At 46.1% G+C, this 22,253-nt stretch overlaps 1 protein-coding gene across 1 annotated transcript; it reads left to right on the forward strand.

Moving 5' to 3' along the window:
• Positions 1-9,122: 9,122 nt before the first annotated feature.
• Positions 9,123-10,428, forward strand: LOC100217029 (uncharacterized). The gene has a single exon (NM_001143403.1). The coding sequence runs from the start codon at positions 9,410-9,412 to the stop codon at positions 9,746-9,748; it is 339 nt and encodes a 112-aa protein (NP_001136875.1). The 5' UTR covers positions 9,123-9,409; the 3' UTR covers positions 9,749-10,428.
• Positions 10,429-22,253: the final 11,825 nt, after the last annotated feature.

Genomic DNA, 22,253 nt, shown 5'->3' on the forward strand with positions numbered 1-22,253 from the left:
GTGATGAACTACTTGGAGCATACTCCAAGTCTAAAGATAATGCATTATCCGCGGCCTTCGGGAGCCGAAAAAAAGAAAATACTAAATAGGGTTTTTGACGCTATTGGATTTGTGTACCCTGACTATCGGTACCCACCGCGGGGGCAAAAAAGAAAGGGTGCAACTTCTGGGAAGGATGTTGCTTCAGCTGCTCCAAGCGAGCCCGCGCCAAAGAGGAAAAAGGTGAAGGTTCTTACTCACCGACCGCGCTATATTGAACCGGACACAGTGCCTAAGTTTGGCGGTGACACCTCTTCGGCTACTGAAGCCAAAGGACCTGTTCTTATGCAGAGGATTGAAGAGCCGGCTGCAATGCCAAAGGCTGACAAAATTGAAGAACCGATAACCGAAGAGACGAAAATATCAGAAGTTCTAAGCACTTCGGTAGGAGTGGAGGCGCCGAAGACACAAAAAGATCTGGCAGCAACCCCCAAGAGAAAAAGGATGGCTAGTGTATTAGATGTGTTGGAGACGATAAAAACTTCAAGCTCTACTCCAGGAAAAATTGCCAAGGCTTCGAAAACACAGATTGAAACTGAGACAAAGCCGATCGAAGCCAAAGCTTTAATGAGCCGGGCCAATGCCGAAGCTGGGCCTTCAGAGCCCACCAAGGAGAAATCCTCGGAAATTGGAGAAAAGGCAGTGGAGGAAGAAGCTATAGAACAGATTTTGCCTGAAAAAACTGCCGCTCCTTCTCCCAAAGCTTTGAAAGAAAATATTGAATATATTATCTGTCATGCTTCGGGAAAAAAGCTCTCTAAAGAAGAAGAACGAGAAGCTCAATACTATGCCCAGAAGCTGAAATATCCAAAGGGGGCATTAGTATTCAACGGCAGCGGAGAAGAGGATTTCTTGTATTGTCTCCCAGACAGCAAGGAGATTTCTGTCTGTCGGGAGATGAGCAGAAGCTTCGGATTCCCGACATTAGAAGATGGGCTTTCAGTGCTGTCAAAAGATGAATTGGCCGACAGTTTAGCATATAATAGTATAAAGGTGTGAAAATCATTTTTTTGTACTTAAAAACGAATTTTTTCATTTGCTTATACTCAATACCGTACTTCTTTTGTAGGGCCTGATCCTTAGCAATGCCCTCAGGGCGAAGAAAAATACTGAAGACGAAGGATGCACTATAGCTCTGAACAACCTTCGTTCATAAGTAATTGAAGTAAGGAACGAAGGTCTTGAAAAAGATAAAATATTAATTTCATTGGTGAGCAAAATAAAAGAAGACAAAGCTACTTCCAAAGCCCAAGCTGAAGCCCAGAAATGTGAAATTGAAGACCTTAGGAAACAGCTAGCTAAAGCCAAATTAAAATGCGTTGTTCCTGAAGCTGAACGAGATGCCAGTGATTACTGGAAAAATTATTGGGAAAAAATAGTTGAAACTTCGCTCATCAAAAGAAAGATGTTTTGAAAAATCTGTAGAATGCGTGAAAAAGATAAAAACTAGCTTCACCAACGTTGGCGCATATTCCAGCGAAGATAACTTCATACGGGGCGACCCCGAAGGTCCAATTGAGTGTGTCAGCAGTGAAGCCGAAGCTTTTGAAGAAATTTTGAGTGACCGTGGGGACGTCTGTGCCTTCTCTGGTGCGAGAGGAGTTGCAGCTATTTTGGAGAAAGCAGGGTGCGAACATGTGAAAATTTTGGCCTAAGCCGAAGCTGCTTTCTCTGTTGACGATATGAAGGACCCCTCGGCCGAAGCGAGCTTAATCGGCGGAAAATTTTTCACTGATATCTGGGAAAATGGCGGCCGAGGGATGGCCCACAAAATAATAAAGAAGAGCGAAAAAGATACTCATGACGCTAGAGAAGCAACGAAAGCAGCTGAAAAAGTTGTGGAACTCGAAAGGCGGATAGGTATTACTTAATAGCTTTTAACTTTGTTGTTTATTTTTGTGACTTCGAACTGATCTACGTTTTCTACCGCAGTTGAACTATCTCCTCCCCCAGATCCCTTCGAGTCACTGGCCGACCCAGAGGCAAAGGGATCAACAGAAATTATTAGTATGGCCGAAACTATTATGGACGAAGTCGTTACCCAACTGCTGACTGAAGCTGCAGATAAAGTTTTGAAAGAAGATGAATAGCTATTATAAAAACATTGCTAGAATATTAATGTAACATTTGCTGAACTATGTTTGTAATATTTGGTGCTCATGGGTTTTGAATGTAATATATAAATGGCTTTGTAATTCATTTCTTTGTGATGCATGAAACTTTTATGTACAAACTGTTTTTGACCCTTCGGCAAAAAACACCTTCCCTTCTTTTCATGCTTCGTAAAGAAGATCTTTTATGCTTCATAAAAAATCCTCCAATCGTGGCAAAACATTAATGCTTCGTCAATAATATGTTTTTTTCCTCCTCATCAGAGTGCTTCGTAAAAAATCCTCCAGGCGTCGCCAAAACATTAATGCTTCGTCAACAATAGATTTTTTCCTCCACATTAGAGCTGATGAAGCTGTATTTCTTCAAAACTTATTTTGTGTCTTAGCACAATTTCACTTTTTCGAAGCATTCTCCGAAGGTCAATATTGTATCCCCTTCTTGTGCCATTGATACAATATGATGTATGATGTTATGTTATGCGAAATGATGTGATGATGTTATGTTATGCAAAATGATGTTTGTACCGAAGACACACATTCATATCCCCATAGTGGAATACACAATCTCTTTATCGTTTATTTTTCGGCTTCACCGCTTATTTTTCGGTGTATCAGCGCTGACTTTTCGTTGTAAGTTCTGCATTCCCTTAGGAACGTCTTTTGAACTTATTCGCCTTCTATTTCGGCGGTATTCGCGTTGACTTTTCGCGCTTCGCCTTATATTTCGGCGGTATTTGGCTCTGCATTCCCTTTGGAACGACTTTTGAGCAGAAAACTTACACTATGCTCCCTTAAGAACGACTTTTTGTAGCTTCGGCCAACTTACACTGCATTCCTTAGAACGACTTTTTGTAGCTTCAACAAACTTACGCTGCGTTCCTTAGAACGACTTTTTGTAGCTTCGGTGATTTCGTGAGTCTGTGGAGAAGATATATTTAACTATGGCAAGAACGAAGCTATTATAGGAAATTGAAAACGACAAAAGAACTAGGTTTTCAATAATTGTTCCTTATTAAAAAAGAAAATGACAACGAATGTAAAAACTGTTTCAAGGGTAGGATATCTCTTAGTAGATATGCTTCGATTTTGGCACAGTACTGTTGACTGTGCGAGCTTCGGACTCCTCCCTGAAATCTCGCTGCTGATGGGTCTGTTGACTCCCTTCTGGCTGCTGGCCTCGTGAATATGCAGGTTGTAGTGGTGGCGGAGGAGGAGGCTATGGCCAGGATGCCTGTGGCTGACTAGCCGAAGCAACAGACGCTCCAGGATGGTTACCCACATACTCTGGTATGTAGGGTGAGTGATACGAAGCAGTATGCATGACCTGCTTCGGCTGGTTCTGCTGAGCTGCGGCTTCTGCTATTTCCTTTTGCTTCTGAATGGTGACATGGCACATCCTTGTAGTATGGCCCTTGTACTCACCATAGAATAAGCAATAAATTTTCCTGGGTTGATCCCCAAACCTTCCTCCGAAGCCCCTGGCGCCTCTGCCTCTTGGAGCTGGCGGCCGAAGATAGCTTTGTTGCTGCCCCGAAGCTTGCGAGGAATATTGTGGCCTCTATTGTTGACTTCCTCTGTCGTTGCTCTGGGTGGAATGGATTGACCTGACATGCCTTGGGTGGATTTTCCCTCCGAAGCCCCTGGTCATCTCAGAAAACCTGTAGGCTTCCTCCCTTCTTTGACGAAAGTCATTGTCAGCGCGGATGTATTCATCCATCTTTTGAAGCAGCTTCTCCAAAGTCTGTGGAGGCTTTCTAGCAAAATACTGGGCAGTAGGTCCTGGACGAAGCCCCTTGATCATGGCCTCAATGACAATTTCATTGGGCACTGTAGGCGCTTGTGCTCTCAGATGCAAGAACCTTCGGACGAATGCCTGGAGATACTCCTCATGATCTTGCGTGCATTGAAACAGAGCCTGAGCTGTGACTGGCTTCGTTTGAAAGCCCTGGAAACTTGTCACCAGCATGTCTTTGAGCTTCTATCATGAAGTGATAGTCCCTGGCCGAAGAGAAGAATACCACGTTTGAGCCACATTCTTAACTGCCATGACGAAGGACTTGGCCATGACAGCTGCATTGCCTCCGTATGAAGATATAGTTGCTTCATAACTCATCAAAAACTGCTTCGAGTCTGAATGCCCATCATAAATTGGAAGCTGAGGTGGCTTGTATGATGGGGGCCACGGGATAGCCTACAGTTATGCTGCCAAGGGAGAAGCATCGTCAAAACTAAAGGTATCATGATTAAAATCATCATACCATCCATCGTCATTGAACAAGCCCTCTTGATGAAGCTCCCTGTGTTGGGGCCTTCGATCTTGCTCGTCTTGAGCAAGGTGACACAATTCTTCAGTGGCTTCGTCAATCTACCTTTGAAGGTCAGCTAGCCGGGCCATTTTTTCCTTCTTCTTTTGCACTTGCTGATGAAGCATCTCCATGTTTATGATTTCTTGATCCAACTCATCCTCCTGGGGTGTTAGACTAGTGGCCTTCCTCTTCTGGCTTCGGGCCTCTCGAAGAGAAAGGGTCTCTTGATTTGGGTCTAGTGGCTGCAGAGCAGTAGCCCCTAGCGCTGAAACTTTCTTCGGTGGCATGACGAAGGTCGATGCTTGCCGAAGGTGGTCGAAAAGAGTTCACCGGAGGTGGGCGCCAATGTTGGGGACTTGTTCTCAAATGCTATGAATTAAGAACAAGGCAACACAAAATGTTAAATATTAACGCCCTTCGTCCTTCGAAACATTATTTCCCTTAGGACATAATGATCTTCAGACGAAGGTCATGAAGGACATACCTTCGAACATCGAAGGTATGAAGGTAACAGAAGGAAACGAATACAAAAGATAACATAAACAGTCGTGTAACATTATCAACTCATCTTCATTGTATTATCATGGAGAAATAAAACAATATTGAATTACATTTGATACCTTTGACTTGATAGACAGCAAAGATACAAGCGTGATGCAAAAGCAAATGCCAAGTCAGCGTGAACAGTACGGGAGAACTGTTTATCTATTTATAGGCACGGGACGCATCCCATGTAAAATTACACCCATGCCCTTTACATGTACTAATGACTCTATAGTGATCCATCGAGTTCTAAATAGCCTTTTTCCTTTTAAGTCGGTTTCCTTTTCTGCTATCATGCCGAAGTTCCCTTGCACATAGCTTCGGCGCTGCATCAACCTTCGTGTTCTTTGTGCTTCTCCCATTATGGCTCTGATTCGAATCCGAAGATGCCTTTTCATGTATTACTACTCCAGAAACATTATTAAATCATGTTTTTGAGGACCTTCGGAAGACGAAGGCCCCCAACAGATCTACTTTTGATTTAATAGGATATTCCGATGCCGATTGGGCAGGGTGTAAATATGATAGGAAGAGCACATCAGAGACTTGTCAGTTTCTGGGGAGATCCCTGGTGTCTTGGGCTTCAAAGAAACAAAACTCAGTAGCTCTTTCCACTGCCGAAGCCGAGTACATTGCCGCAGGCCATTGCTGTGCGCAATTACTTTGGATGAGGCAAACCCTCAGGGACTATGGCTACAAATTGAGCAAAGTCCCTCTCCTATGTGACAATGAGAGTGCAATCCGCATGGCGGATAATCCCGTTGAACACAGCCGCACTAAGCACATAGACATTTAGTATCACTTTTTGAGGGATCACCAACAAAGGGGGGATATCGAAATTGCTTATGTTAGCACCAAAAACAATTAGCCGATATCTTTACCAAGCCTTTAGATGAGAAAACCTTTAGCAAACTTAGGAATGAGCTAAATATTCTTGATTCTCGAAATTTTGATTGAAACATTGCACACATCGCTATTTTATATACCTTTGATCATGTCTCTTTCATTTGGCACATATACATATTTCTTCTTGTGCCTAAGCTAAGACTAATATGGTTCAATGATCATCTTTTGTATTAAGTCTTAAATTGAAAGGGAAATGGAGTATTCGGCAAAGACATCGCTTCCACTCAACTCCATCGGTATTATCTAACCTTTGCCGGCATTCCATCATCTCTCCGATTGGTATACTCTTTCACTCACATTTCTTTTATCAATAAGGGAGAAAATATAAATAGGGCTCTCAAAGTCTCCGTTTTTGGCAATTAATGCCAAAGGGGGAGAAAATATTAAGCCCAAAACAAAAGGACCGCACCACCACCTAATTTTAATTGTGTTTCGAATTTTTTTTAAATTGGTATATTTCAAATTGGTATCTAATTGATCTTTCAATTGGTATTTTCAAAGTCTAACTCAAAAACCCTCTTGAAAACTAAGAGCAGAATTTCATTCAGGGGGAGTTTTGTTTAGTCAAAGGAAAAGCATTTGAAACAGGGGGAGAAATTTCAAATCTTGAAAATGCTTCTTGCAATCTTATTCATATACCTTTGACTATTTGCAAAAGACTTTGAAAAGATTTTCCAAAAGGATTTTCAAAAACAAAATAAGTGGTGTAAACGTGGTCCAAAATGTTAAATAAAAGAAAGCAATCCATTCATATCTAGTGAAATTATCAAATTGGTTTAATTCTAAGTAACCTATGCACTTACCTTATGCAAACTAGTTCATTTCTGCACTTTATATATTTGCTTTGGTTTGTGTTGGCATCAATCACCAAAAAGGGGGAGATTGAAAGGGAAATAGGGTTAACCGTTTCCCACAATTAATTTTGGTGGTTGAATGCCCAACACAAATATATGGACTAACTAGTTTGCTCTAGAATACATGTTCTACAGGTGCATAAAGGTTTAACACAAACCAATAAATATTCAAGTTAGGGATCCAAATTCAAAGGAGCAAAGAAACCAAGTGTGATGTGGTCTGGGGCACCGGACTGTCCGGTGCACCAGGTCCATACAGGACTGAACCAGCCACTCTCGGGTTTCTCCAGACACGCTCCGCTATAATTCACCGGACTGTCCGGTGCACCAGCGGGTCAACGGCTATCCAGCGCAACGGTCGACTACAACGGCGCCCTGACATCGCTACAGTGGAGAACAGTGCGCGACAAAGTTAGAGCGTAGAGTCAGAGGCGCACCGGACAGTCAACAGGACATGTCCGGTGTGGCACCGGACTGTCCTGTGCCGTATGAGGACAAAGCCTCCAACGGTCGACTGCTCCCGAACCCTAACGGTTGGGTGACGTGGCGGCGCACCGGAAAGTATACAAGACCTGTCCGGTGGCGCACCAGACTGTTCGGTGCGCCCATCGACAGCAGCCTTCCCGAACGACTTGTTGGTGGTTGAGGGCTATAAATACCCCCAACCACCACAACTCCAAGTATCCAAGCATTCTAAACTTTGCATTCAATACAAGAGCAATAGACTCCACTCCAAGACAAAATCAAAGCGATCGATCCACTCAAGTCCCCAAATTCAACTCTAGTGCATTAGGACTTGTGAGAGGATCCCTTGTGTTTCTTTGTTGCTCTTGTTTTCTTGGCTTCGCCTTCTTTTTTCTTTTCAACTCTTACTCTCAAGTGCTTTGTAAGCAAGGCAAGATACACCAATTGTGTGGTGGCCTTTGCGGGGTCTAAGTGACCCGTGAGATTAAGGAAGAAGGCTCACTCGGTCTAAGTGACCGTTTGAGAGAGGGAAAGGGTTGAAAGAGACCCAGTCTTTGTGACCACCTCAACGGGGACTAGGTTCTTTAGAACCGAACCTCGGTAAAACAAATCACTATGTTCATTCGCTTGATTTGCTCTTGATTTGTTTTCCCCTCTCTCCCGGACTCGATTTAAGTTCTAACGCTAACGCCGGCTTGTAGTGTGTGTTTAAAGTTGTTAATTTCAAATTATGCCTATTCACTCCCCTCTAGGCGACTTTCAAGAATCAAGCGATCAGGGGCCTGGAGGACACCCGCTGCGCATCGGGTGACCATCGGGTGGATGTGGCGAGGATCCCGGTGGACGATGACAGGGTGATAGGCTGGGGGCTTAGCGCAAGGGTGAACCGGTGCACCGCGACGACCGCGACGCTGGTGTAACACCCCAGGTGTTACTCAGGGCCTTTACTGTAACACCCCTGGTGTTTATATTCCGCTCGACAACGAGTATGAATTTAAGCACGAAATATCAGTGGATAAAACAGATGCTAAATTTTAAACATCTTCGCCTATCACGATTTTAATACCGCATCTGTTCGTCTGTCGCGAGTTCGACATTGTCTTTATCTGTTCGGGCTCTTTCTAAATTTTCGTGATGTTCGGAACATAGTTGTTCTGAAAATTGGTGCGTCCGGTGATTATTTAAAATTCATCGCTCGCGTGAATACGAATTCGGAAGCCCGACCCATTCGGATGATTTTATTCTGAACATATTAAAAAGAACCCGACAACTAAAGTTTTTAATGCAAAATCCGTGTCTGGACAACGCACCGACTCTCGCCCACGTAAACGATGCGTGACGTTGCTTCCGGAATGGATCGCAAGCTCGATGTCTCATCGATATCGCGCGTTTATCTCGCGATATGTCGAGTCTTGTGCCTGTTTTTTTTAAAAAAATATAAATTAAAAGAAGACGAATTTAAGAAGCACTTGTATTCATAATTCGGACCCCACTAGTCTGGATCGATGTGTATTCGATTCAAATTGAATTTAAAAATGTGAGTCGGATTCAGACCAGTGTGAGTCTGATTAAAATTTGAATTAAAATTTACTCAAACATAAATTATTTCAAAACTTTTGTAGTATGAATTCTAATTAAGTGGAGCAGAAATCCTAAGATCAAAATTGAGAATATTATTGTGTACGAATTTAAATTGTAGAGAAGAATAGATAATTATTAGGGATATATGGAGATATTAAGGGAGAAGAAAGATTTATCATTTTTTTGGTGAACGTGTACCTCATCCTAGCGTCTAGCTTATCCTCTCATTTGGCATTCTCAGGACACGTAACACTCTAGCCGCTCTTCAGTCACTCTACGCATGTCTGGTTCCTGGAAGAAAATATCCCACCGCTGAAACTCCTCTGCTCCTTATCCTTTCACGCCAATTTCTCCGTACAGATTTTTCCAGCCGCTTGCGTTATCTTCTACGCGCGGCCGTCCCAGCTCCTCGTCCTGGCCACGGTACTCCTCTCCCTCGACGTGGAGCTCTCACGGCGCTCCATTTTCCCAGCGCGCGCTCTTCTCCCTCTCCCTGGTTCCACGCGGGCGCGCGCCCTGCTCCCTAACGAGGCCCCATGGCGCGGTCGCCTCTCCCTGGTGCCTCGCCCAGCCTCTGCTCCTCTTCTCCCCGGCGCCTGGTCGGATGTGGATCCTCTGCTCGAAGCTCCCAGCGCCGGATTCCCTGCAAGCTTCAGCTTCCCTGCGCGCCGACTTCACTGCTCGCGCCGTCGCCCAGCCTGTTGGCGCGCGCATGCTCCCTGCCGCGTTCCTGCTCGGCGCCCGGATCCCCTGCTTCTCTCCCTGCAGGCGCGCTCAATTTCCAGTGCTCGCTGGACGCTCCAGCCATGGAGTCCCTACGCGCCCTCCCCTCTGTTCGCTTGTCGCCATGACTCGCCGCGGTGCCCGTCCCTCTGCGCGCAGCCGCGTGCTCCCTGCTCGCCACTACCCTGCTGTACGCCATTGTCTACAGTGGAGAAGCTAAGCCCCTCCGCCAACGCCCTTGCCTGCCACTCCGTGGCCTCGCCTGATACACAGTGGTCGCCTTCCCTTGACAGCGGCGTTGCTGGCCACCGTGTTGCTCATCTCGGCCATGTTCCTCTTCGTGCTCAGCACCTAGGCGTCGCGTCCGACCCCGGTACCCTAAATCCTCAGCAGTCGCCTTGGCTCCTGCAGCCGCGTCCATGACGTGCTCGCCATCCTAGCGACTCGTTTCCCTGCTGCGCGCTACCTATGCTGAGTCCAGTAGTTGTATTTCATCGACGGAGGAGAGAAATCACCAGAATGTGTGGAGAAGCGTAGTCCCATACGACATCCGCTAGGTGCTCGATAAAATATCAGAACATGGGATTATCGTCGTTTCCGCATACTCCGAGTCGATTTGGTTATGGTGAGCTGACCTGTTGTCCCTTCTTATTGGTTTATTGGTTGAGCTGATTGAATTATTAATGCGAGAAGGATAGATTTAGTGTCTCTAACATTTAGCTGATATGTGTGTGTTGTCAGTGTTGTTATGGTGAGATTAGTTTGTATAGTGAAGTCGGTGCTCTATTTTAGTAGTTAGGATACTCTACGTTTATTGATCGAGTTCTTGTTTTAGGTGAATGTTAATGGTTACTCTAAGTATTTGGAGTAGCGTCAACAAGCTAATTTTAATTAAATTCCAAAAAAAATCCCACGCTCAGAGGTGTATATAAGTATTAATTAAATTCCAAAAAAAATCCCACGCTCAGAGGTGTATATAAGTATTTTAGGTTCTTGGGTTTCTTAGTCGTGATCTTGTAGAATTCTATAATCCTCGATAATATTATCTACACGATAGATATAGAATAATGTAATGTTCATATAATTGGCATGTTATGCAATATAGTTTGGTCGGTGGTTTAGAAAATTAGTTAATGTGCTTCTTTCCTTATTTTTAATTTAGATGTCTAGAATTAATGAATCTAGGTCTGTTAATCTGCTGGAGTTTGGCTTTAACTAAAGAAGGTAAAGCGTATGCATAGTTTATTAATTTCTAATGTTTAATTTAAGTCTAGTTAAGTTAAGAAAAACATTAATGTTGTACTTAGTGGTATATTAATATCTTGTATTGTTTGAGTGTTGTAATGCCTCGCCACTAAATATTTAATCCTCTTTGGTGTAGCAATAATTAGTCATGTGCTATTCCTATTTATATTCATTCATGTGCATTATACAGCTTATTAGGTGCGCTAGTTGATCGCGTAATACGGAAGACGAGCCAAGTCGACCCCAAGATGTCGTAAATTGCAAACTACTCCACGAGATGATGTAAGTGGATCAATCTGAAGATGGACAGGCGAATCAAGTGCTAGGACAGGGATGATCATCAAAAGATCGTCGTCTAACAAACACTAACATAGTGTTTATTCTAGGCAAGCCCCGGTGCATTTGCCCCTTCCTTGTGTTTTAAATGCTTTTCACCTTATCTGATGCATTAGGTGATAGGAGTTGTGTGATAAACAATTGATGCATTACCATTCCTTAGAAACTCCTTAATCCCGATTTTAAAAAAGAACTGATAATGCTTAGCCCTGCTTAGAAACTGAAAAATCATTTGTTTTCAAAAATAATGATTGTGGAACATTGGTTATGGGCCTTTCGTTTCAAAAATCAAAGCAAACTTATGGTGATGATTCCACTTCGGCCGGAGTGGGTTCATCATTTGGAAAAGAGTACCCCTGTCGGGTACCAAAAATGGAAAAATGGTTTGAATACATCTGGACCAGACGCTGAGCGGACGTGGTCGCCCGTCTGTGTCGATTAAGGACCGTTCGATGTAGGCCTGTTGTGGTGGAGACCTTGCAACTAGCCACATGCTCCGGTAAGCCTGAACCCGGCTATTCCATACGTGAAAAGACAACCGCGCACTGGGCGTGGGAGATGGTGGGAGTAGCGTGTACCCTCCTGGCTAGAGGCTGGATGGAGGAGTACTGTGCTCCCGGGTAGCGCGGACCGGTTCACGTTGTGGAGGATCTGTGGGAACGGTTGACATATGCAAGGATTAAGTGCTACATATGTCGTGTGGTTAGGGATCCCCAGCTGGGTATAATCGGTTCGAATCGTCGTTTCTCCTCGGTCATGGAGACTCTACCCTCCGACCACTCATCGTAGTTGACAAGTGAAATATGAATTGGCTAAAAGAAAGCTAGACCAGGACAAGTGGATGCTCTAGATTAGGCAAATCTAGATTCAGGAAAAATACTAAACTTGTGAAGTAAAATTTTGGCATAAGGATTTACTACTAGTAAGCTCTTCTGCAAAACAGAGTCTTTGATTCTTGATAAGCCATACCTTGAATCCCTCTAGCCAGCATACCCTTGAGAGTCTTTTCTTTTGTCGGGTAAGTCTTGCTGAGTAATTCCATACTCAGGGTTTTATTCCCTGTTGTTTTTCAGGTTATAGTTTTGTGCTGCTGTTGATTGTGTTTACTTAATCCTGTGGTCCTGGTTGTTAGTGGTTTATCCGGGGTCCTTGGGGCACTCGGACGGATCCTGTTATGTTATTTGGTGCACATGCATAACCGTCTGAGGTCTTTGAGACAAGGACAGGTGCATGTGGGCCCAATAACTTGGGAGGTTCTGCCACATTTACTCAACACATACACTTGTGATATATTATCACATGTGGTTTAGTTTGAGAAAAAGGCACCAAACTTGAGGAGCAAGGTCTTAATCTAGTGTTAATCATCCTAGAAGTCATATCCTAGCCCCTTCCCAAGGTAGGAAAAATGCACAAAACTTAAAATGACCCTAAATGAGCCATTTAAGCACAAAGGAAAAGGTTGTGAAAAATCATGAAAAACCCAAAATCATGATGATGACCAAATAACAAAGTTATAGTATACTAAATAAGCTACAAAGCATAGTAAGAAATATTTTTAAGAAAGGCTCTGCAAAATTCTCAAAATAACCATTCAAGTGAGAACTCTATAGAAAATTCAGAAATCTGAATTTTAACCCCTTCCCAAAGTTCAGATGTGTTCTCTGTTTTCCAAAGCTCAAATCCACAAAGTCCAAATATCAAAGTGGCGCCAAAATACCCTAGGAACACTTTGGTGAAGTTTGAAATCAAACCAAAATCGTTTGACATGATTTGGCATGGGTTTTGTCTCAGGCTGAATAGTGCAGACAAAGCTGACTTCACACCACCATATCTTCCCACCCAGACCATATCTCTACTCGGGACTCACACAAGACAGAAAGCCCTTGGCACGGTGAAGAGATGATACACAGGATCCTTGGCAAGATATGCACGTTTAGGTTGACCAACAAGCGTTTGAACAAGGGCAAAAACAAACCTCCACGTGTTCGATCGCGTGCTCAAGCGCTCGGCCGCGCACTGGCCGCTCTCTGCGTGCGCGCTGCACACGATCAGCTCCTGTCCCCCGCACCTGCGCCCAGCCATGCCCGAGGGCGCCTATAAGTGCCCCTGGTGTGCAACAGTCCACCCCTCACTCTGCCTCACTCCCCGAGCAGAAACTCCAACTCCGGCGAGCTCTGCGTCGCCCGCCATCACTGCCCGATCACGGCCACCATGGCCAGCCCCTCCCGTCGACCCCCAGCCTCGGCCTAGCCCCTGGACGGCTTCCCTGAGAGGCCGTGAAGCTTTCCCAAGCTTGAGCCGAGACATTGCCTCACTAGAGAAGCGAGCACAACCTCACCGGACTTCGACCACCCGCCGCCGCGCGTGGACCGGACCACACGGTAAGCCATTCTCCAATTCCTTGCACCCACGGCATCACCGACCTCCCATGAAGCTCCCCGAGCACTTTGATTTGACTCTACCGCTGTGAGCAGGCCGGAGCACGCACCGCCAACGAGCCTGACCGCCTGCGCACACGGCCAGCCCACCTCCGGTCACCACCGCCGACGACCCGCACCTCGACGTGATTGCCAGAGACCCCATGACCTCACCCGACCCTTCGTCGGACCTCTACCGTTGCCGGTAAGCCGCGCCACCGCTTTTTCCTCCCCGGTTACTGTTCAGGCGAGGGAGGAGCGCGGGTAAGAGGGGGTAAAAGGCCAAGGGGTTAAGTGTTAAGTCAGTGACACATATGAATAGTTCTTCAGGGGCACGATTTAAACGACTCAGATAGGAATAAGTCCAGGGACCCCGATGCAAAGTCGTTTTCCTTTAAACCTTTATGTTTATTCTTTTCAAATGAGCAGGGAACTTAGAAAATTCATAATTTGAGTTATATTTAACCAATTTTGGTCAAATTTTTTTTGCTAGGGCCTACATATTATAAACTATCAAGCAAAAATAGTAAACCCCATGGTTCCTGCAATACTTTCTAGAGTTTTGATTATAAACTATCAAGCAAAAATAGTAAACCCCATGGTTCCTGCAATACTTTCTGGAGTTTTGATTTAAATTAGGAAAATATCAAAACCTTATTAATCCAGAGAAAAATAGGAATACTTCTATATTAGGCTGAAGAAAATTTGTAGAGATACATACCCAACATACACACTGTTTAAAAATACTAAGTACCCCAGTATACAAGAATAACCCAAGACTGTCCATGAAAAATATTTCTGCCCAAACCTTAGAAAAATAAGAAAGGTAATGGAAAATAATAACCAGAGGATGAACACATTTTTCCTAGTATACCTAAGTGATAAAGAACATAGGAAAAATACAGGGAACCCTAGTCCAGAGCTAGTTAAAGGTTATAAATTTTATTAGGCACTAAAAAATCAAGAAAAACCATGATTAAAAATATAAGGACAAATACAAAAATGGCAAGAAAAATTCAGTAGACTTCTAAAGTACTAGAACACCACTACAAAAATGGTAAACACTCCAACGCATCACAATAAGAGAGTTGAACAATTAAAACTTGAAATTGGCCCATGCTTTAAATAAATCATGAGGCAGTCTAAAAATGTGCAACAGTGGGCAAACAAATTTTTACCCAATTACATATGATGTAAACCACCAGAAAAAAATATAAAATTTAATTAAGAATGTAAGGTAACCCACATTACCCCCTACCCCATGAAAAAGGCCATATATTCCAAGAATTTCTATCACCCTTCCCTTTATGCAAAAAGTTGCCAAACTCTAGAATGATTGCTCTTGCCCAAAGAAGAAAATAGAAAAATTAAAAAAATCTGTTGTTTGACATTTTTCAAATATAGCAACAGTAGAAAGCTTCATTAGGCCCTAAAACTTTAGAAAATCACAATAAAATGACCAGTGGGTATCATTGGCTAAAACTTGGTACAAGGTCATATTATTGCACCCAATTACCAACAAAAATAAGACATAGGGAATAATTCACTCTCAGAATCGAGTTGTAGTTAAAGATACCCCCTCTGCCCTAAAACTTAACATTTTTGTACAGAGTGAACCCTTATCATTTTAAACCTCAATTTTTGAGACTGAGAGTTATACACCAGTGAGAAACTACTGTAATGTTTACAAGATTTTTGGAAATTTATAAAGCTATGTTGTAGTTCAAACCCATCTTAAAAAGCATAATAGAAAAAGGGAAAAGAGAGAATTGGTAAGAATAATGAATCTCACCCATGATGATTTCAACAAGGATCATGATAAACTTTTCACTAAGACACTAAAAAAATCAGTAGGACACTAAAATAATCTAACCATTCTTGACCTTAAATGGCTAAGTATACCACTAGAACTTCCACTAGTAAGATTTAAACTTTACCTTATCAATTTGATCATTTTTATTACTACTACACTACATATCATGGCACACATGTATCTCACTCATTGCATTAATTAGATTGCAACCTCGCTGATGGAGAGTACGTGCTCATTTCCGAACAAGGAGCTGCCCAAGAGGAAGTCCAGGAGCCAGCTCCCGAGCCTGCCACATAGGATCTTCCTACAGTTGCAGCATTTGAAGGCAAGCCCCGATTTTATGCATAACCGTTTATATATGCTACTTTACTACACTTAATGTTTGTAAGCTTGTAATGTGCACTTAAGTGTAGGAGTTGCTTGAAACCCTTAGTTGCATGAACTTAGGATTCCTTTTTGAGATGGATACTAGTATGCTAGGTCGAGTAGCTGCTTTGCTAACCAGGATTCTCGGTAGAAGTTGAGTGATTTTTCTAGCACTCACGCGAGGTCAGGCATTGATTGTATTCATCTTGATAATGTGATCTATGATGGTCTATGGACTTGGATCCAGGGTGGATGCCTTGTCTATGAGACAGAAATGGAATTAAGGATTAATGTGTCGATACCTGAGTCAAGCGTTTGAATGTACTAAGCACATGTCGGGAAATATGGTAACCGGTAAGTCTAGTACCTGAGTGAAGCCGGGCATGGACTTTACCCCTCACTCGTCCTGAGACTGGGTCTCCCATGCTTGCTATGGTGGGTACAAGTGCGGTCACTGCACGGCGGCAGCCGGGGTCAGTGGAGCATTGTATGCCAAGGCGGTGAGTCCTGGCCGCAAACGGGGAATCGATGGGACGGTTGACGTGTGTGGGGACGGAGTGCCCTGACATGTCGTGTGTTTAGGTTTACCTTGCAAGGTTAAAACTCGATTCGAATCGTCTGCTTCTCGCAGCTAATGAGACTGCTTGACCCCTTGTACTGCATTGAGTAAAAAGTGAAATGAGGTGTTACTTGAGATAACATGTTGATTGTACTAAATGATTGTTATCATGTATGCTCAGAAAGGAGCAAACCTAGCTAAATTAATTATGCTAGAATTGGAAAGGCTAAAATTGATTTTAGACTCAGCTAGTGCTTTTGGCAAAACAAACCCCTCCGCCAAACAGCTGCATGGTCTAGAGGTAGAGGAGTAGACTCCTCACACCGGGTAAGTCTAGCTGAGTATTAGTATACTCAGCCTTACTGGTGGCACAATCTTTGCAGGTACGCTACATGACATGGTTGATGGTGTGACTTGGCCTTTCACCCTACCACCGGGTTGGATGGTCGAGTGGGATGCTGCTCCGGCAGGAGAGGACTAGGAGGAGTAGTGGGCTAGGCCTTGCCCTAGTCCTCCTTATCGTTGTTATCAATTATCCGCTGCACTTTAATTATGAACTTGTTTTCTATTGTTAAAACTCCGATTATTGTAATAACTCCAGTATTTTAACTTGTGGTTTCATGTTTATTGCATTCTCTCTGTGACTCACCTTAGAGTGAGCTAGTGGTATTCGATCCATGGGAAGTGGCTTTATTAGACTAGATCTGAGGGACTGATGGGTTATTCCGATTTAAGTGTGTTGCTGCCTCTGAGGCATGATGTGGGCACTTAAGCTGGAATAATCAGGGTGGTACCGCCACAGCTGGTATATTTGGATGGGGTCAGTGTAGTGAGACGACGGGGCCATACGTGATGGTGCGGGAGACGCCAGAGCTGGACGGGGCTGGGCAGGAGACGTCGGGGCCGCACGTGGTGACAGAGGGGACGCCAAGGCCGCACGTGGCTATGTGGGGGAGGGTGGCGCCGGTGGGGTCGTGCGAGGCGATGCAGGGGACGCTGAGGCCGCACGAGGCTGTGCGGGGGAGGGCATCGCAGGTGGGGCCACGTTGGGTGGCGCGGTGGACGGACCTACAGGGAAGGGGGGTATGATAGTAGGGGACACAAGGTCAAGATCGAGGAACACGTCGACCTCGGTGAGAGAGGCAGTGGAAGAAGAAGAGGAAAAGGGGAAATCCAACTCATCGAAGACGACGTGACGAGAGATGAGGACTCTATGTGAGGTGAGGTTGAGACACCAGTACCCCTTATGGTCAGGGAGTATCCGAGGAAGAAACAGCGAGTGGAGCAGAGTGCTAATTTATGTGGAGCAGTGGAAGCGAGATTAGGGTAGCAAGCGCACCCGAAGACACGAAGATGATCATAGGAGGGATGGATGCCGAAAAGAGCAAAGTAAGGAGTGGGGTGGTCAACCACCTTGGTGGGCAGATGGTTGAGGAGGTAGGTGGCAGTGGTGAGGGCCTCGGGCTAGTAGTGAGTAGGAAGGGAAGCCTGAAAGAGCAGAGAGCGCATGACATCGTTCGCTGTGCAAATCATGTGCTCACCCCTACTGTTTTGAGGAGACGTTTAGGGGCACGACATACGGAGGTGGGCGTCGCGAGAGAGGAAAAAGTCACGTGACACATTGTTATAGAACTCACACCCGTTGTCACACTGGACACTCAGAATGGTCCGACCGAACTGAGTGGAGATCCAAGCGAAGAAGTGAGACAGGGTGGGATAAGTGTCCAACTTCTGACATAATGGAAAAGTCCACAAATAGTGCGAGAACTCATCGAGAATGAGTAAATAATACTTATAGCTAGAAATGTTGATTATAGGCGATGTCCATACATCATAGAGTATCAGATAAAAAATGCCTGCTGCCCTAGAAGAGGAGGTGGGGAATGGGAGCCTAACATGGTGACCTAACCGACAAGCATGACATAGGTGCTCAAAAGATCCCCTACAACCAGAAACAGAGGTACTACTGGAGAGCTTGGACATCACGTCACGCCCAGGGTGGTCGAGATGATGATGCCAAGTCACAAAGGAGGCGGCCGCTGCAAGAACAGGCGGGGCAAAGGTCGATGTAGGGGAAGCAGGCAGGCGAAGCGTGTAGAGGGGCCCGAGGCTGTCACACCAAGCGAGAAGGTTCCTGGTGGCAAGATCCTTCACAGACAGACAAAACGGGTCAAACTCCATAGAACAAGAGTTGTCAGTAGTGAACTGATGGACGGAAAGAAGATTTTGAATGATGTTGGGGGCGACAAGGACGTTGGTTAAACAGAATGGATCGGGAAGGACCGCATCACCTACTGACGTGACGGGTAGGGCAGATTCGTTTCCAACAACGATGAAAGAAGGAAGGGAGGGGTGGGGGAGTGGTGGAAGATAGATATACCTGCGTCCTGGGTGGTGTGGTAGGAGGCGCCAGAGTCAGCCACCCAGTCAGAGATCGAGGTGGGCGGGGCCAATGTCATCGTGGAGAAGGAGCTGGCGAGAGACTGCGCGTCCCACCCATTAGTCCAGAGCCCCCACATGGGCTGGGCTAGAGGCCCCGGGAGTGGAAGGAGCCCCTGCTGAGGATGGGGAGGAGCCGAGGGCGCCGCCGGCGGTGGAGCGGCAAATAAGACCTGCTGAGAGGTGATGGGGCGAGGGGTCGAGGCACCTGCGGACGGCCCATGCCACATGTGGATGGTGCTAGTCCACGGGTTGTAGAAGGATGGCCACTGAGAACCACTCGGAGAGCTACCCCAGCGGCCCGATGTGCCACTGTGACCACTCTTGCGACCGTAGCCCTGACCGTGATCGCGACCCCCCTAGAGCCAATAGGGTGCTAAAGAGCTCCAAAGGGTGGTGGGGTCGAAGTGCGGTGAAGAAGAATCCCCCCGGAGTCAGAGGGGGCAGCCTGAGGCACGCTGTAGAGCATCGTGGCAGGAGCGGTGGTCGCAGTGGTAGAGAGGCGAAGCTCCTCGAGAAGTAGATTGTTCTTGCTCATGCGGGTAAGGATGGGCGTGACGTGATCGAAGCGAGGGTTCAAGCAGTGTAGGAGGTTGAGCACGAGGTTCTCATCGGTGATGGGGGCTCTGAGGGTGTGGAGAGTGTTCACCATCGTCTTCATCTGATGACAGTACTCATCCACAGAGAGACCGCCCTGAGCAAGCTGGCGGAAAGCAGTCTCAAGGTACAAAATTTGAGTCTGGTGGTTGCCGAGGAACTGAGCCTCAAGGGCACCCTAGATCTAGTGAGCAGTATCGTCCGGCACTCGAATGGTGTCCTGAAGTTCGGCCGTGAGGGTGCCATGGATCCAAGAAGGCACCACCTCATCCTTCAAGAGCCAATCGTCCGTCGGGTCAGTGACCCAGGAGAGGACGTGGTCGGCGAGGGCATAGCGGGGGAGGGTCTACAGGACCTGGTCACGCCATCGAGGGTACTGAGTGGAGTCCGGCGCGAGAACGTCGGTGACTGTTTCCCATATGCTAGTGAAGGCCGCCACCTGAGCATGAAGAGAGGCATGAAGCGTTGAGGCTGGGGCGGGCGCGGGCTCGAAGGTGTCGGCGATGTGACGAGCGAGCGTGGGGGAGTCATCCGTCACGCCCTTACCGACGAGACGATGGTAGGTCTCGGCGTACTGGCGCTCGATGGAATCAACAACCGCCTGCTCCTGCTCAAGAGCACGAGCAGCACCCTAGGCCCGCTGGCAAGCCGCCATAATGGCTGCCCGGGTGGCGGTGAGGATGGCTGCAGCGTCATCCGAAGGAGCGCGCAGGGATGAGGTGATGGCGGACAGCTGGCTATAGACAGTCATTGGTGGTGGGCAGTCACGCACGTGGGCCCTAACCGTCATTCCGAGCAGGACATGGGGAAACCCGGCGCCAACAGCTGGGAGCGAAGCAGGGTGGCATCCGGTAGGAAGAGCGCGCTGGAAGGGAAGCCGGGAGAGAGGAATGTGGCGGCAGGCAGGGAAACAGCAGGGGCCAGCCGAGACCCGTCGGGGCCAGGGACGACCACCAGGGGGGCGTATGAGGTCGGCACAGATCCGGCGGATAGAGGGGCGACCGACGCGGGTCGGGTGGGGGGAGGGAAGGCTGGCGTGGCCGGATCCAATAGTGGCGCAGGCGGAGGAGGTGTGTCGGGCCAAGAAGGTGCGGCGGCAGAGACGAAGACGTGAGGGAAGGTTGACGCGTTCGGATCCAGCGGTGGCGTGGGCGGAAGGAGGCGTGCCAGGTGGAGAAGGCGCGGCGACGGCAATGAAGACGTGCCCCAGCGACGCACCGACAGCGGGGGTGGCGCGTGCAGGGCCATACATGGCCGCCAGGGGCATGGCGAGCGTCGCCCGGTAGGAGAGAGGGAGAAGGGGGAATGGGGCACCGGCAGCGGCGGAGGAGGGAGGGGGCGGTGGCCGGCCGACCATGGTGGCGACGGCGACGGCTGTAGGGACGTAGAGAGAAAATCTAAGGCTGAGATACCATGTGGGACTGTATAGTACATAGGAAAACCCTAGCTACAGAGATACAAATATAGAGAACCCTAATGGGCCAGGCCCATATGCATAAACACTCTAACAATAAGCTAATATCAGAACTTTGGAAAGTGGTGGAATGTCAAATTCCAAGCTAAATAAGTTACTTTATTAAGTGAATTCCAGTTCCTTTGAAATGAAGGGATCCAAATGCCCCGTAAAAACAATATTACAAGTGATTTCGAAGACTTAGGAAGAGGAAGAAAAATCACAAACAAATAAGCACGCCATACACAACGAATTTTTTTCGTGGTTGACTCAAGCCTAAAATTATTGCCTACTCCACGTTGTGGTATCCTAACAGACAAAGGGTTGTACTCAACCCCTCTCAAGTGATCCAGTGATCAATTTGAGTGCCACAGTCTTTCTTATATAAATATGAATCCCCTCACAAGCAATCTCCACAAATTGGAGTCTTTGTAGCCATGCACAAGAATTAAAGTTACAACTTAAATCATAGCACAAGAGAGGGGAGAGTACGCACACAAGAGCCAAAACCAGCCACGTAACATAAGAAAAGATCCCAAGAACGCAAAATAGAGTTACAAGAACAATTCGAAAACTGCGCTCAGATCTCGCTAGAATTGCTAGAAGTTGTTGTAGCAGAGTGCCAGAGTGAAGTATTGCTCTTGGAGTGCTTGGGTACTGAAAGAGTGCGCCATGAGGTCCTTTTTATAGCCCAAGGCAGCCCCATAGCCATTGCCCCTTCCATCTGAAATATGCTGAAAATCTATGACGGAACCTCCCAATGTATTTGGCCCACCTACAAATGTCCTTGTCCTAAGGATCTTAGACAGTCATGCAGGTGCGCATAATGACTCGACAAGTTCAGTTATCGGAGTAGAGAATGAGCGGAAACGATTACAATAATATAATTTACATTCATAAAAATATAGAAAGAGTACTTATTACATAACCGGGTATTCGAGTGTGGAACTTATTATTGCATTATCGGGAGGCAAAACACCCTCCCCAAACAAGTTTAGTGATCTTCCTCCTGCTTGGGCACCACCTTTGAGCAGAAACATCAGAACTCGGTTGTTTTATCACCTACAACAACATGAGTTCGAAAACCCTGAGTACGGAGTGTACTTTCGCAAGTTAAAGGAAAAGACTCTCAAGAATATGCTGGCTTTTGGGAATCAAGGTAAATCTCATCAAAATTCAAAGACTCTGTTTGCAGAAAAGCTTACTATGAGTGGATCCTTAAAAATCCATTTTTATTATCAGGTTAAGTAGTTACCTGCATCTAGAGTTTCTTTCCATCCTAGATCAGGCACTTGGCCTATACTAACCGTCTTTTATCATCCCATCAGTTCACTGGATTGCTACGTGTAAGTCAGTGACCAAGTCTTCATATCCGAGAAGTAATGGCGATCCGTATCGATTAATACCCAGCTAGGGATCTCCAACCACACAACATATGTAGCACCTAACCCTTGCATATGTCAACTCGCTACCGGGTTTCTCAAGACCAGAATGGGTTCA

This window comes from Zea mays, chromosome 7 (genome assembly GCF_902167145.1).
Source record: "Zea mays cultivar B73 chromosome 7, Zm-B73-REFERENCE-NAM-5.0, whole genome shotgun sequence".
Lineage (NCBI taxonomy): Eukaryota > Viridiplantae > Streptophyta > Magnoliopsida > Poales > Poaceae > Zea > Zea mays.